Source organism: Citrus sinensis, chromosome 2 (genome assembly GCF_022201045.2).
Source record: "Citrus sinensis cultivar Valencia sweet orange chromosome 2, DVS_A1.0, whole genome shotgun sequence".
NCBI classification, from domain to species: Eukaryota; Viridiplantae; Streptophyta; class Magnoliopsida; order Sapindales; family Rutaceae; genus Citrus; species Citrus sinensis.
Genome location: NC_068557.1, coordinates 23,328,247 through 23,342,003, shown reverse-complemented (window position 1 = coordinate 23,342,003; position 13,757 = coordinate 23,328,247). Strand labels below are relative to the sequence as shown.

The 13,757-nt window shown below is 33.7% G+C and overlaps 1 protein-coding gene and 1 pseudogene across 1 annotated transcript; one reads left to right on the top strand and one right to left on the bottom strand.

Moving 5' to 3' along the window:
* Positions 1 to 4,695: 4,695 nt before the first annotated feature.
* Positions 4,696 to 7,993, top strand: LOC102623128 (UV-stimulated scaffold protein A homolog; annotated as a pseudogene).
* A 239-nt stretch (positions 7,994 to 8,232) lies between these two features.
* On the bottom strand, positions 8,233 to 13,408 carry LOC102616655 (uncharacterized). The gene is made up of 2 exons (XM_006492228.3): positions 12,520 to 13,408; positions 8,233 to 8,975 (listed from the first exon to the last, which is right to left on the bottom strand). Exons 1-2 carry the CDS (start codon positions 13,078 to 13,080, stop codon positions 8,406 to 8,408), a joined length of 1,131 nt encoding a protein of 376 aa, XP_006492291.2. The 5' UTR covers positions 13,081 to 13,408; the 3' UTR covers positions 8,233 to 8,405.
* Positions 13,409 to 13,757: the final 349 nt, after the last annotated feature.

Genomic DNA, 13,757 nt, shown 5'->3' with positions numbered 1-13,757 from the left:
ACAATTAAAGCAAATAGGCAGCGGAAAGCCAGAGACAGCGGCCTGCAATTAGCTGTTATAACTTATTATATTTTATCGGAAAATCCAGTGATCTTCTCTAATTTATATGTTAATACACGCACAGTTTAGAATTAGAAATTGGCGGCTCTTCTAGTTTATATTTTCGGAGATCATTTAGTTTAATGATTAAATCGGCCCCTTTTATCGACAACCATGCTCTGCATCCAGGTTTAATTTTACTCTATCCTCATCCTGTTCACAACAAATTAAACTGATGTCTAGCTTATTGAAAGACTAGGCTGAGGCTACAAATTGACATCTTCAAAGTTTCTCAAGTCCATTTTAAGTTCAAGTTCTAGGATCTTGAGAAGCCATTACACAAGATAGAACTCATGCATATATGATATATCTATTTTAAAAATTATACGCATAAGTAATTGTAAGTTTTGGTTTCTCATTAGTAAATCATACGACACTTCAAGAGGATTTACATAATGATTAAATAAGTGAAAAAATTTTTAAAAAAAATCTTCTTAAGTGCACCAAACTATTCTGATCCATCCAAATAAAAAGATTGTTCACATTATAAATATAAAGGAAATCTATTTTTCCTACTCAAAATAATTAACTATAAACATTATCAAAATCTCGTTGACATTATTTATCACGTATTTTTTGAGTCCTCTAGATCCTTATACTCTGTTTTCTTTGATTTCTTTCTCTGTTCGTTTGTTTTCTCTTATACCAAGAACTTAGTGAGAGTGTCTTTTACATATATACATTTGATATAATTAAGCTTATAATCGAAATTTAATTGGTGGAATTGAAATATGATCCAAGAAAACGATTACTCCCCAAAGAAACTAAGCTATAATTGAATTCTCAATGAAGTGTTCTTGAATGTAACCGAAGACCTAAAGTAGTAAATTTTGAGAGACTGAGTCAAGAAAATACTAAGATTTAAGTCAACATTAAAATTTTATTGTTGTAAGGGCAAAAGTTCAAATGGTAAAGATATAGAGTCCAAAATAAAATATAAATAAAAATTTTGAGGTGAACCGTCATGCTTTTAACGCTATAACAGCCAATACATTGTTCAGATCATGAGTATACTCAATATTATAGAGACTTAAATTCCTCCTAATCATAAATAATAACTTAGTGAAAATAATCTTTTTCATTTCAAAATAAAAGCGGATGGTTGCTGAGATTCAAAAGAAAAAAAATAGCATTGTGGGCTTTGGCCCGCCACGCTGTAGCTTCACTTTCATGTAACCCATGTCATGTGTTAAAGTGACATTCATTTATTGGGCAACAATTTCATGTCTTATAAAATTTTTAATTTTCATTTTTCATTAGTAATAATTACTAGTGGAGCCAACACTTTGTTGGTGAATCTACAGTGTTGAGAGAATATGTGCCTCCCAGTTCGAGCGGGGACTTATAGTCTAGGTTGTGGTATGGGTTCCGATGATGGCTTAATTCTCTCCCTTCCAAGGTTCGCACCTTATAACATCCCCAAGAGATTTTGAGTTTAAGTAAACTAACTAGCACCCGCAATTATAAATTTTTATATTCGGAAAAATCACATATTCCCCCATCTAATTTGGCCGGAAATCACTACCCCCTCTTATTTCAAAACATAATACTTTCTCCCCTGGAAGTTCTGTTACAATTCCGTTAAAGATAAAAGGGGTAATATAGTAAACACACAAGAAAGTAAATTTTATTTATATGTATATATATTGAAACTAGAATTTCATGAAAAAAATTAAAGCCAATTAAGATAATGTCAGAAGGAAGATCCTCCAAACAAATCCTTGTTTCCCGGAAAGCCAAGGCTAGCTAGTTTAGTTTAGCAAGCTTATCAGCAGCTAAGTTTCACGATCTGTTGACATGAGAAATAATAAATTTTCCCGAATCTAAAAGCCTGTGAATGTCTGAAATGAGCCAACCTACGTCCCCTCTACTATTTGATATTTCTATTTACCAAATCTAAAACATTTTTTTGCATCAGATTCAATGAGAAGAGGGGTTAGACAAGAATCCACTGCCATTTCTAAGCCAAAAAGATTTGCTGCTGCCGTTGCCTACTCAATGTCTCCATAAAAATGAACAATGTTTATTGCTGTAGCCATAACTTTCCCATCACAATATCTGGCAACATATAGCACCCAAATCAGCATGAGTTTTACAAGGACTTAAAGCTGCAGCTGTGTTCAACTTAAACCACGAAGCTGGTGGGAGAGTCCACAGTGGTTAAAGAGAACAGGAATGAGGGGATTCTGTTAAAGTAGGAGAGGATTGGACTGAGTGATAATTTTCAATAATACCTTTAGCTCTCACCATAACCTATTGAGGACCCTCTCTGGTTTGATTGTGGATGAAGGTATTTCTGGAAAACCAACTAGACCACGTAATAGAAATAAACATCTCCATTTCTGTTGTAGACTCAGATGTAGCAAGATGATAAAGTTAATGTCACGATGGTTCTCCTTTTGAACCAATTCAACAAAAAAGAAAAATGACCATACCACTTAAAAACAAACCGGGCCTTTTGTTTTCCCTCACTATGCAATGATGTTGCTGTATCCCGATCAGTTAAATAAAAAATGTTGATCCGCATGTATCTATAAACAAATGCAAAGCAATCCTATTCATCGACAAAAACTACCCGGGAGTTATGAATTGTGTAGACTGTTGAAAGTTTATTTATAGATTGTCAGAAAGTACTAGAATGGTCAATGACACATTGGTCAACTAATTGGAGATGGGAAGCAATGAAGTTTGGATGAATTGGAACTATAAATAGAGGACCTGAAGAGTTGAGATTGTTGAGTGGAAGCAAACGAGCGAAAGATGAGAAGATGAAGAATGTATAGGAAACGGAGCCCTCGTAAAAGATGATAGATGAATTGATTTTATTTATTTTTTAATAAGACGGTTGAATTGAATTGGTTTATTTTCAAAATATGATTTTTATTTCCATTTATGGGTGGGTTCTCCCATACAGCTTTGTTCAAGTGTTGGCTTGGAAACATTCCATTTCTTCACCTTTTTGAAATTCAAAGTTACTTGAATTGAATCAATGGCATTATAGACTTCTTCCTACTTCCTAGAAGTAAACGGATTATAGTGAGGGAAGTTAGCATTGGGGGAAAGTGTCATGTTTTGAAAGCAAAAGGGGGAAGTGTAGCAGTTTCACTGAGTTTAGATAAGTGTTTCTCAACAAATTTAGAGAGGGAGTTTGTAATTTTCCAATTCTATACTTCTTTCTTAGATTTTTTTTTCTTTTTCTCAATTAGCTTTTTGGGTTTAAAAACATCATTATTATTTGGAGCACTTTAAAGATTGGCGGTTTTTTCATTGAAAAATTTATAGGTGAATCAAATATTTCTAATTAATAAAAAGAAGTGCTAAATTCTACATAAATTATGAGGATGTGAATTTAAAATTTAAATAATATATCAAAAACTAGAGCTCATTTGATTAATTATACTTATTTTATTATTTATTTATTTATTCAAGAATCCAATAAATGAAAGTTCATGAGAGTATAGATTAGAAGAGGATATTTATTCAAAAGTGGATATATTAATTGAAAGAGCATCCAAAACTTTCTTCTCGATGTTAATCAACGTTTTCAATTAATCAGTTTAATTAATATATAAATTCTTCTTCTCTAAGTACTTTATATGTCCTTATGGTCCCATTTGGAATTGAGGTACTCTATCTTTTAAACTACAACGGTTGTAGAAAAAAAACTGTAACTATCAAATAAAAGTTAATAATATGTAGTAAATATAAATTTTAAATAATAATTTTGACAAAATTATTAAAAATATAGTAGATTTTTAATTATACAATTAAAAATCATATCAACTACCTTACAAGTTACAATAACTAATGTTTACCAAATACTTTAGTGCTGTAACATTTAAGTTACAGCTGCCCAATCTCAATTTCAAACGCATCATATGTCTTATTGTACCCCACATTTAACATATAAACTTTCCATGCATATGTTAATCAGTTTTATTTATATGTAAACTTTCCGCGCACTTAATAGAACAAAGATATAATATAGCTACGAGAATTATGTATCTTTTGTCTGCGGGGAATTTGTCTATTAACTTTAATATAATTCAAAGATTTAGAGGAAGAAACAAAGCCTATCTTCCTCCATGCTTGGCCAACAGAAGAATTAGAAATTTTTGTTCACTTTTTATAAGTAATTGATTTAAGAGTTTACCATCTCGTTGCGATGAATATAAAGAAAGCTAATACAAGAAAAAGGTAACTTAGTGTAAATTCTGCCTAGTATGCGAAACCAATGACAAAAATTAGATTAGGCTGTTGCGAATTGCAGAGCAGGCCAAATCGGCAGAAGCGGAAGCCCATTCAAATAAATATTCAAGCAGTGATAATGAAATAGAGGGAACGGTGTTTGTATGGTTGTATCAATCGACAAGGGGGTAAGATACTTTTAGGCTGAATATTCTCTTGACGTCGTGTTCAATCGTGGCTCTTACGTAAATTGATGGTATGGGGAGGCTAGAACTTGAAGAAGAAAATTCCAAATCGACACCGTCACCGTGACTCAGCGGTAGCGCGCATTGACCTAATCTCAGGGATTTGGATTTTGAAATTAAAATTAATATATCGTGTTCGTGTTGGACTGATTTGCAAGCGAAAATGGAAGAGGAGGGAGGGAAGGTGAGGGCCTTGACAGACAAGGCGACACGGAACGAGAGGTGGACCCACGTCTTCTCAAGGCCATTAAATCGGTGGTTCGATATTCGGATTCGGAGCTCCGACTCGCCGCTCAAACCCTCATGGACCTTATGAAACGTGACCATTCTTGTTGAGAAAATGGATCAGTTATTGAGTTTAAGTATCGGATTCAGAAGAAGTTTAAGTATCTGTTGCATCTATTTTACGATTAAAGGCTTTTGAATTATTGGAGAAATGGAATGCTTCTTTTGGGGTTCACTATAGACAAATTAGATTAGGCTTTGACTACCTTAAAAATACTCTCAGGCTCCAGTTTCCTAATTTACAAGCAAATGCAGCTCGGATTCAGCAGGAGAGACGGGAAAGAGAGATGAAGACGAAAGAGATTTTACGAAGCAAGTTTTAAATGCTGAGGCAGAATCTTTCTTCGATAAGGAAGAAATAAAGTCGACAATAGATGAGATTGGAGAGCGTTTAGACATCATTTGTGCCAAGGAAGAAATTATGCTGCTTGATCCCTTGGATGATGAAGAGTTTGAGGAGTTCCGTTCTTCTGAATTGAGGCAGGTTCGCCTTGATTCATTGAAAGAAGGGGAAAAGATTCACGAGGATGAACATAATAAAGTAGGTTTTGATGCACTGAGGGAGTTGTACAACTTCTAGTAACAAAGCATTTGGTTTTGGTCCAAGAATGGATTTTTGTTCTTATTAGGGTGGAAGTGTCAGACAATAGGTCTAGAGATAAAATGCTGAAGGAGTTCATTGATATTCAAAATCGCCTCCAATTGGTGAAGAAGAAATGTGAAGACTCTGGTTGTGTTCTTATAAACAATGTGAAACCTCTCATAGAAGATGAATTAGAGGAAGATTTTTGGGAAGAGGGTAAGATTGGGTCTAGTGAGAGTGGGAGTTTGAATGCATCTAGTAAGCACAATAGTAATTTGTCCATGGTATTGGCCCCCAGTGAGGTCATAGATAAGGCTTCCAAAGGCCGCAATAAGAAGTCTTATGGGATTGAGTCTCTGGATAATGAAGGTGGTAAAATTGATTCAATATTGCTTAGAAGTAAGCTTCTAGCAGAAGCTCCAGTGATTGAATGTGGTTCTTTCTCACATAATTTGAAAATGGATGTTTTGGTTAATCAAAGGAGCATGGAGTTCGACAATCACTGGGGTAGGGTAGACTATGAGGCAGTTATTCCAGCGGAGAAGATAACAGAATTGTGTTGGGATTATGTGCTCTTTTAAAGCATATTAATTTATTTTCTAATTAATAAAATATTTGAGATATTTTTCAATTACATAAATATATTGAATAAGGTCCGTTTAATCATATTATATGTATTTATGTGATCATTATATAGATTCAAAAAAGATATAAATACAAGTTATCTTATGATTAAATAAATTAAGTTTGCAGTTGATAAATAGAGTTGGACGCTCTATTTATGTTTAGACTGTAGTAAATTCATTGAATGATTTGTCTTAATCATGTATGAATTTACTGATGTAGTTTGACTACATTGAACTAGATCACATATGAGATTTAATTAACCTTAAAATGACTGTCAGACTTATTAAATCTCATAGGCATTGATTTTACTGTAATCTTAATTTTGAGTTAGTTATAATTTTATTATTTTAATTGTTATTCCATTTGAGTTACCAATAAGCACGACACACACTTGTAGTCAATATTACCTGGCATCTTAGTGGGAGCAATTATGAATATTGGAGTTATAGATTAATAATACAGAATTTGTACAACACATCTCTTGATGGGTTTTCGGCACTTGATCATAGAATTCTCTGGTTAGAATGAGTCAACATATTTAGTATGTTGAAAATGATCATTAGAGAAAACCAGTAAGTATCTAGGAATAAGATGTAATTAAATCAATTGGACAGTTGAGATATCGCTTTAATTAACGATGTGGTACAAATGATTATGTAGTAAAGAAATCAATGTGGCTTGGGACAAATTATTATTCGAGCATACAATTATGGAAGTCAGTTCCAATCTTTTAGTGGAGTAGATTTGGAATTAAATAATTGGGCTAGTTTAATTACAAGCCTAATTATTATAGCCACTATTGTATGTTCCCAAATAATTCTCGGGTTAGCTCATTTAATTGACTGCACCACTACTGGATTAATAAGCAAGATAACCAGCTATTTGGGTCAAAAGCCTAAATATTTCATTTAGTGGGAAACTCTATTTAATATGCTTGTGTGTAAGGGGTCTTATGTTATTTTACAAGGTGGGTCCCCTATAGAAAAAGCAAGTAACGCGACTTTTGATTTTTATTATTTGGAGGCTAGGGTTTTCATTAAAAAGAGATATAAAAAAACTTATTTTCTCTGAAGAAACTAGAGGAGAGCCGCAATATACACATCAAAGAAAAAGATTTTTCTCTCTAATTTTGAGAGAAAAATTTTCTCGTGCTAGTTGCTTTAGTGGTGATAAAGGCGCCCACACGTCAAGTGCAGATAAAACTTGAGTTATAGCCTGTAAGATTATTTGGTGACGGATTGTGATCTAACAGGAGTGGTGGTGACGAATCATGATCTGGGAGCCTAAATCACTTCAGCGGAAAAAGCAAAGATTGTTCATCTTCTTAGATTTTCAAGGTACGATTTCTAAATTACGAATTCTTATATATTGCATGAGAACGATTCTAAAAGTTTTTATAAAAATTCAAAAACTGATTTTTCTCCAACAAATTGAACCTTAGGGCAACTCTTTACAAAGGAGAGCAATTAGAAATCCAACCATGGTGTGCTCCTTTGAAGAAATGAGGCCTTTGTCAGAGAAGGGATTTAGAAGTCTGCCCATTTCATGAACCCATCATTCCCTGAGATGATGAAGGAAATCCTATCAATCAGAGCACATCATCGATAGAAAAGAGCTCTTTAAGGGATGAGACTTAACAGATTTGGGGTCTGATTTAGGTGAGCAATTAGCAAAACAAGCTATAAAGAATGTAAGGGAGAGAGATAAAGAGGAAGCAAGGAAGAGGAAAATTGATAAACAGTTGCTGAATCGAGCAAAACTTGCAAAAGTACGGGAACACAATGAAGCAGTTTTACGGGATGCTGCGTTGGCTTCAACTTCAAGATCTGCAGCTGCTGGAGACGAGGCAGAAGATACAAATGGGAGGAGATCGTCAACAAGAAACAAGAAGCAAACTCTAGCATCCATGCTGCGAAAGAAAGTAACTACAAGAGATAGGTTAACTCAGAGACTTCTGAATACCTGAGCAAGGGATGCAATAATAAGACAGCTGAGAATGGGCGAGGATGAAATTTACAGAAAGTCCTTTCCAAATCAGTGGTAAATATTTTGTAGCAAGGCTCTGGGATTATTGTCTGCACTCAGCACTGTGTTGATGAATAAACAGTTTCATTTGTATAAAGGGAGACAAGAACCATTACATGTTGATCTCACAACAGATTGTGTGATTTTGAAGAGCATTGCTGTTGTGTTATCCAGGAAGTTGGAAATCTTTTTGATGCTGTTAGGCTTCCCTAGATATAGAATGAATAAGGAGCTTGCTTGTTAGCAAATTTTGTAAAATACACGGTTGCTAGTTATTCTTTAAATGTTGTCACAGGTCTCGTTTATTGGGCATAAATAAAGATTTCAAAAACCACGGCTTTACACTAAAAATCTTATAATAAAAATAAAAATAAAAATAAAACAGGCCAAACCGAAAGAGCTTGGAGAGAAGAAGCACTGCCCTGATATGGATTCGGCAAAGGTGTCGGTGACAAAGGTGCTGGTGAATATGCTGAGCCTGATGACGATGGCGATGAACTATAATTAGGAGCCGATAATGGACTTGCACTTGGGCGCAGACACGCTGGAGTAACCATGATGTCAAGTGTCTGTCCTGCTTCACAGTGTCCCGGAACGCCGCACAAGAAATAGTAGTGGCCTGGCCTTTTGAGAGTAATAGAGTCAGAGCCACTGGTGAAGATTGCTATCGGGGAGGCTCCGTTGCAAGATTGAAAATCTTGGAAGGTCACTTGCTTCACGTTATGAAACTGGTTGTTGTACTCGAATACGATTGTGTCTCCAACATGGAAGTTCTTGGAAGAAGCCCATTGGTTGTAATCGATGTTGCCCAATGTAGTCCATCCAGCGGAGTCACCAACTTTGTGAACAGCACCAAGAGACACGCCAACAAGCGTTGCCATCAGCAAGAAAGCTAGTATTTTCTTCGTAAGAGCCATCAGTGTTCAATCAAATGTCCGAAAGAGAAGGAAAAATTAGCTGAGTAAAAGCAAGAAATCTAAGATAGAAGAGCAAGATGATCTGTGAATCAATGTAAAAGCAAGAAAACTAAGAGAGAAGAGCCAGATGATCAGTGAATCAATGTATGGCAAAAGACAGTGTATGGCCTTATTTATAAGAATTTTTTTTACTCCAAAATCCTGGACTGAAAAGGCTTCCTATGCGGTTTCGGATTTCGTGTAATTAATGAAGCTACGGTGTTTCCATACTTGTAAAGGATTATTATTTAGGAAGCTGCGAAGTTTCCTGTTTCCTTAAAGCTGTCGGATTCGTGGGATGTCAAGCTTTTGCCTTACTATTACGAAGTGAAAAACTTCCATTATTTGGTTACGTTTTTAGTTTTCTTAACATATCAATCATTCTTATTTTGTTAACCCATCTTGGTTTCAAATCCGTTAGTTTTTCCATTGAGAAATTAATATGATTGATATTACTTGAAGCCCTTTAAAATGGTTTGTTGTTTTTCTAAAACTCAGAATTAAACCTAAAAATATAAAATAAATTAAATAAATTTAGCACTAGGAACGACTACAATGCAGTTTTGATCATGCCACACAAAACCCAAAACCAACCACAGTAAGAGTATGTTTTCAATTTGCAATGGATTCTCCAATAATCTACTCCCTAATTATGTTTAAATTATTAAATATAATTTACTTGAGTTGTTTTGGACCTATTACATGGAGAATTATCAAATATAATTTGAGAGTTTGATTCTCAAATAATTATTTTTTTTGTGAATCCGCCACTGAAACATGAGCTAATAAAAAATACAGTTTAGCAATAAAATGAATACATGACATGTTTACGTTTACGTTACATGATCTAGCCCCAAGATGAGTTTCGGAAGAGTTTGAATTTATAAAATAGTTTGAGCTAGACCCATTAATATCCCAATGAATTATATGCTCGATATTAATATATTTTTAATCATTAAAATTTTTACTAGTTAATTTTAGATAAGTTTAACAATGACGAAGATTTTCTCTTTAGTATTCTAACCTATAATTTTGCTTTTATTTTCATATTAGTAAATTTTCTAAATTGATTATATTGATTAAAATTTTAAATCAACGAATTCATGATGGGATTAAGATTAGATGTCTATTTATTTTTTAAGGGTTTACTAGTGGTAGAACTAGAATTTTGGTTCAATAGGGATCCAAATGATGAATCTACAAAGTTTATGAGCTCTAAAGTAAAACAATTTAATATAAATAGGCCAAAACAAAATTTTGAAAGAAATGAACTAAATTTCAATTAGAACTCGTATCTTTCTACGTATTGGCTCTTTGTTGGATACCCAGGTATAAAGTTTCAAAATTTATCTAATAGCGAGTATCTAAAATTGAAAGATGAGATTTTTATATGAAAACGGAAGAAAATAATCAAACCCAAGTCCCCAAATCCAGAAACTCAAAGAATTCAAATGAAATTTTCGCTTAATTTGACCAAAAACAAGGGCCAAATACCAAACAATGAATTAACAGAGAGCCAAAATCAAGTTTTTTGGAGGAAACAAAGAAAATGAGATGAATAAAGGTCTTCCACTTCTGGCTGTCAGCTTTGATTTATACAGAGAAGAATCAGAAGAATAGAGCGAGCTACACGCAACAAACTTTCATATGGTAATAATAAATACAAACACAAATAAATATAACAATAATGATATGGGCAAGCTGATTCATGAATCTTGATTCTTTGACTATCTTTATTTTTTATAATTTTAACATTCAAAAAAAAGACAACAAGAGAAAAATATTAAGAAGATCATTAAAATCATTACTTATAGGGATCAAAAGAGACAAATATTAAAAAAAACACATACACTTAACAATTATGTTAATATATTTGAGTAATTTTACATAACATCAATCGCTACAATATAAATTAAAATTAAAATTCCAAATCATTTATATGGTGCCAACTTTTATTTATTTGATTGGACGATTCTGTGCTACACAAAAAAAAAAAAAAAAAGAGCCAACTCCAAAGAAAGAAAGAAATGGTTTAAGGAGTTCTATGCGACTCATCTAATGGATAATCCATTATTTCTTTGAGAATTAGGTGACACAATTAGTAAATCATCGAAAAGAGATCTGCATTGTCGAGCAATAGAAGATTAGTAAAGCCAATTGTACTAACTGAAGGGCTAGAAAGCAAAGCACCTTTTGGTACCGCCCAAGATCCTGAATCAAGATCAACAAGATGCTATAAAGAAGATCCGGTTGAAGCTTCAACAATATAGAGTGATACATATGATGATGATTTACAGAAACAATCAAGGAAAAAAATGAACCAAAGAATTGTAAAATTAAAGAAAAAAAGATGGTTACGTGGTTAAACTAATTCACGTTAGCCCTCGTACAAGATGATAGATGAGTTGATTTTTTTTTCTTTTTTATAAGATAGATGAAGTGAATTGGTTTTATTTTCAAAATATGGTTTTTGTTTCCATTTATGGGTGGGTTCTCTCGTACAGTTTTGTTCAAATGTTGACTTGAAAATATTCCATTTCTTCACCGGTTTGAAGTTCAAAGTTACTTAAATTGAATTAATGGCATTATAGACTTCTTCCTAGAAGTAAGCGGATTATAGTAGGGGAAGTTAGCATTGGGGAAGAGTGTTATGTTTTGAAAGTAGGAGGAAGTGTGTAGCAGTTTCGTTCAGTTTAGGTTAAGTGTTTATCAGCCAATCTAGAGAGGGAATTTTTAATTTTCTCATTTCTATACCTTTTTCTTAATTTTTTTTTTCAATTAGCTTTTGCGTTTAAAACATTATTATTATTTGGAGCGCTTCAAAGATTGTTGGTTTTTTCACTGAAAAACTTATAGGTGAATCAAAATTTTCTAATTAACAAAAAGAAATGCTAAGTTCTACGTAAATTAAGAGGATGTGAATTTAAATTTTAAATAATATATAAAAAATTAGAGCACATTTGATTAATTATACTTATTTTAGTATTTATTTATTTATCCAAGAATCCACTGGATGAAATTGTATATACCAATTGACTGAGCATCCAAAACTTTCTTCTCCCTGGTAATCAATATTTTCAATCAATCAGTTTCATTCATACATAAATTCTTCTTCTCTATATAAAAATTTCCAAATTAAGTACTCTTTATGTTTGGCTGTACCCCCACATTTAATATATAAATTTCCCACTCATATATTAATCAGCTTCATTCATATATAAACTTTCCACGCATTTAAGTGAACATAGATACAATATAGGAAAATTCTGTATCTTTTGTTCGCGGGAAATTGTCGATTAACTTTGATTTAATTTAAAAGATTTACTGGAAGAAACAAAATGTATCTCCCGCCTTGTGCTTGGCCAACAAAAGAATTAGAAATTATTGATTTTGCTCACTTTTTATAATTAATTGATTTAAGAGTTACCACGTCGGTGCGATGAATATAAAGAAAGCTAATACAAGACCTAATTAAAGAGAAAAAAAGGTAAATTAGTTGAAATTCTGCCTAGTATGCGAAACCAATGACAAAAATTGCAAGGCTGATCAAAGCAGGCCAAACCGAAAGGACTTGGAGAGAAGAAGCATTGCTCTGATATGGGTTCGGCAAAGGTGCCGGTAAAGATGCTGAGCCCGATGACGATGGCGATGAACTATAATTAGGAGCTGATAATGGACTTGCACTTGGGCGCAGAGAAGCTGGAGTAACCATGATGTCAAGTGTCTGTCCTGCTTCACAGTGTCCCGGAACACCGCACAAGAAATAGTAGTGGCCTGGCCTTTTGAGGGTGATAGAGTCAGAGCCACTGGTGAAGGTCGCTATGGGGGAGGCTCCGTTGCAAGATTGAAAATCTTGGAAGGTCACTTGCTTTACGTTATGAAACTGGTTGTTGTACTCGAATACGATTGTGTCTCCAACATGGAAGTTCTTGGAAGAAGCCCATTGATTGTAATCGATGTTGCCCAATGTAGTCCATCCAGCGGAGTCACCAACTTTGTGAACAGCACCAAGAGACACGCCAACAAGTGTTGCCATCAGCAAGAAAGCTAGTATTGTCTTCGTAAGAGCCATCAGTGTTCAATCAAATGTCCGAAAGAGAAGGAAAAATTAGCTGAGTAAAAGCAAGAAATCTAAGAGAGATGAGCCAAGATGATCAGTAAATCAATGTAAAAGCAAGAAATCTAAGCAAGAAAAGCCAGATGATCAGTGAATCAATGTGTATGGCAAAAGACAGTGCATGGCCTTATTTATAAGAATTTTTTTTACTCCAAAATCCTGGACTGAAAAGGTTTCCTATGAGGTTTAGGATTTCGTTTAACTAATGAATCTACGATGTTTCCATACTTGTAAAGGATTATTATTTAAGGAAGATGCGATGTTTCCTTTTTCCTTAAAGCTATCGGATTCGGGGGATGTCAAGCTTTTGCCTTACTATTAGGAAGTGAAAAACTTTCATTACTTGGTTACGTTTTTAGTTTTCTTAACATATCAATCGTTCTTGATTTCTTAACCCATATTGATTTTCAAATCCGTTAGTTTTTCGATTAAGAAATTAACATGATTGATATTATTTGAAGCCCTTTAAAATGGTTAACTGGTTTTCCAAAAACTCAAAATTAAACATAAAAGTATGAAATAAATTATTTAATTTAGCACTAGGAATGACTACAACGCAGTTTTAATCGTGACGCACAAAACCCAAGACGAACCATAGTAAGAGTATGTTTGGAATTGCAATGGATTCTCTA

Bases quoted from the DNA above. Each gene is read 5' to 3' on its own strand.
- LOC102616655 (XM_006492228.3), bottom strand. From the start codon at position 13,080: ATGGCTCTTACGAAGACAATACTAGCTTTCTTGCTGATGGCAACACTT. The intron at 8,976-12,519 runs TAGGCAGAATTT...ACATTTGATTGA, and splicing joins TTGTCATTGGTTTCGCATAC to ACACTGATGGCTCTTACGAA.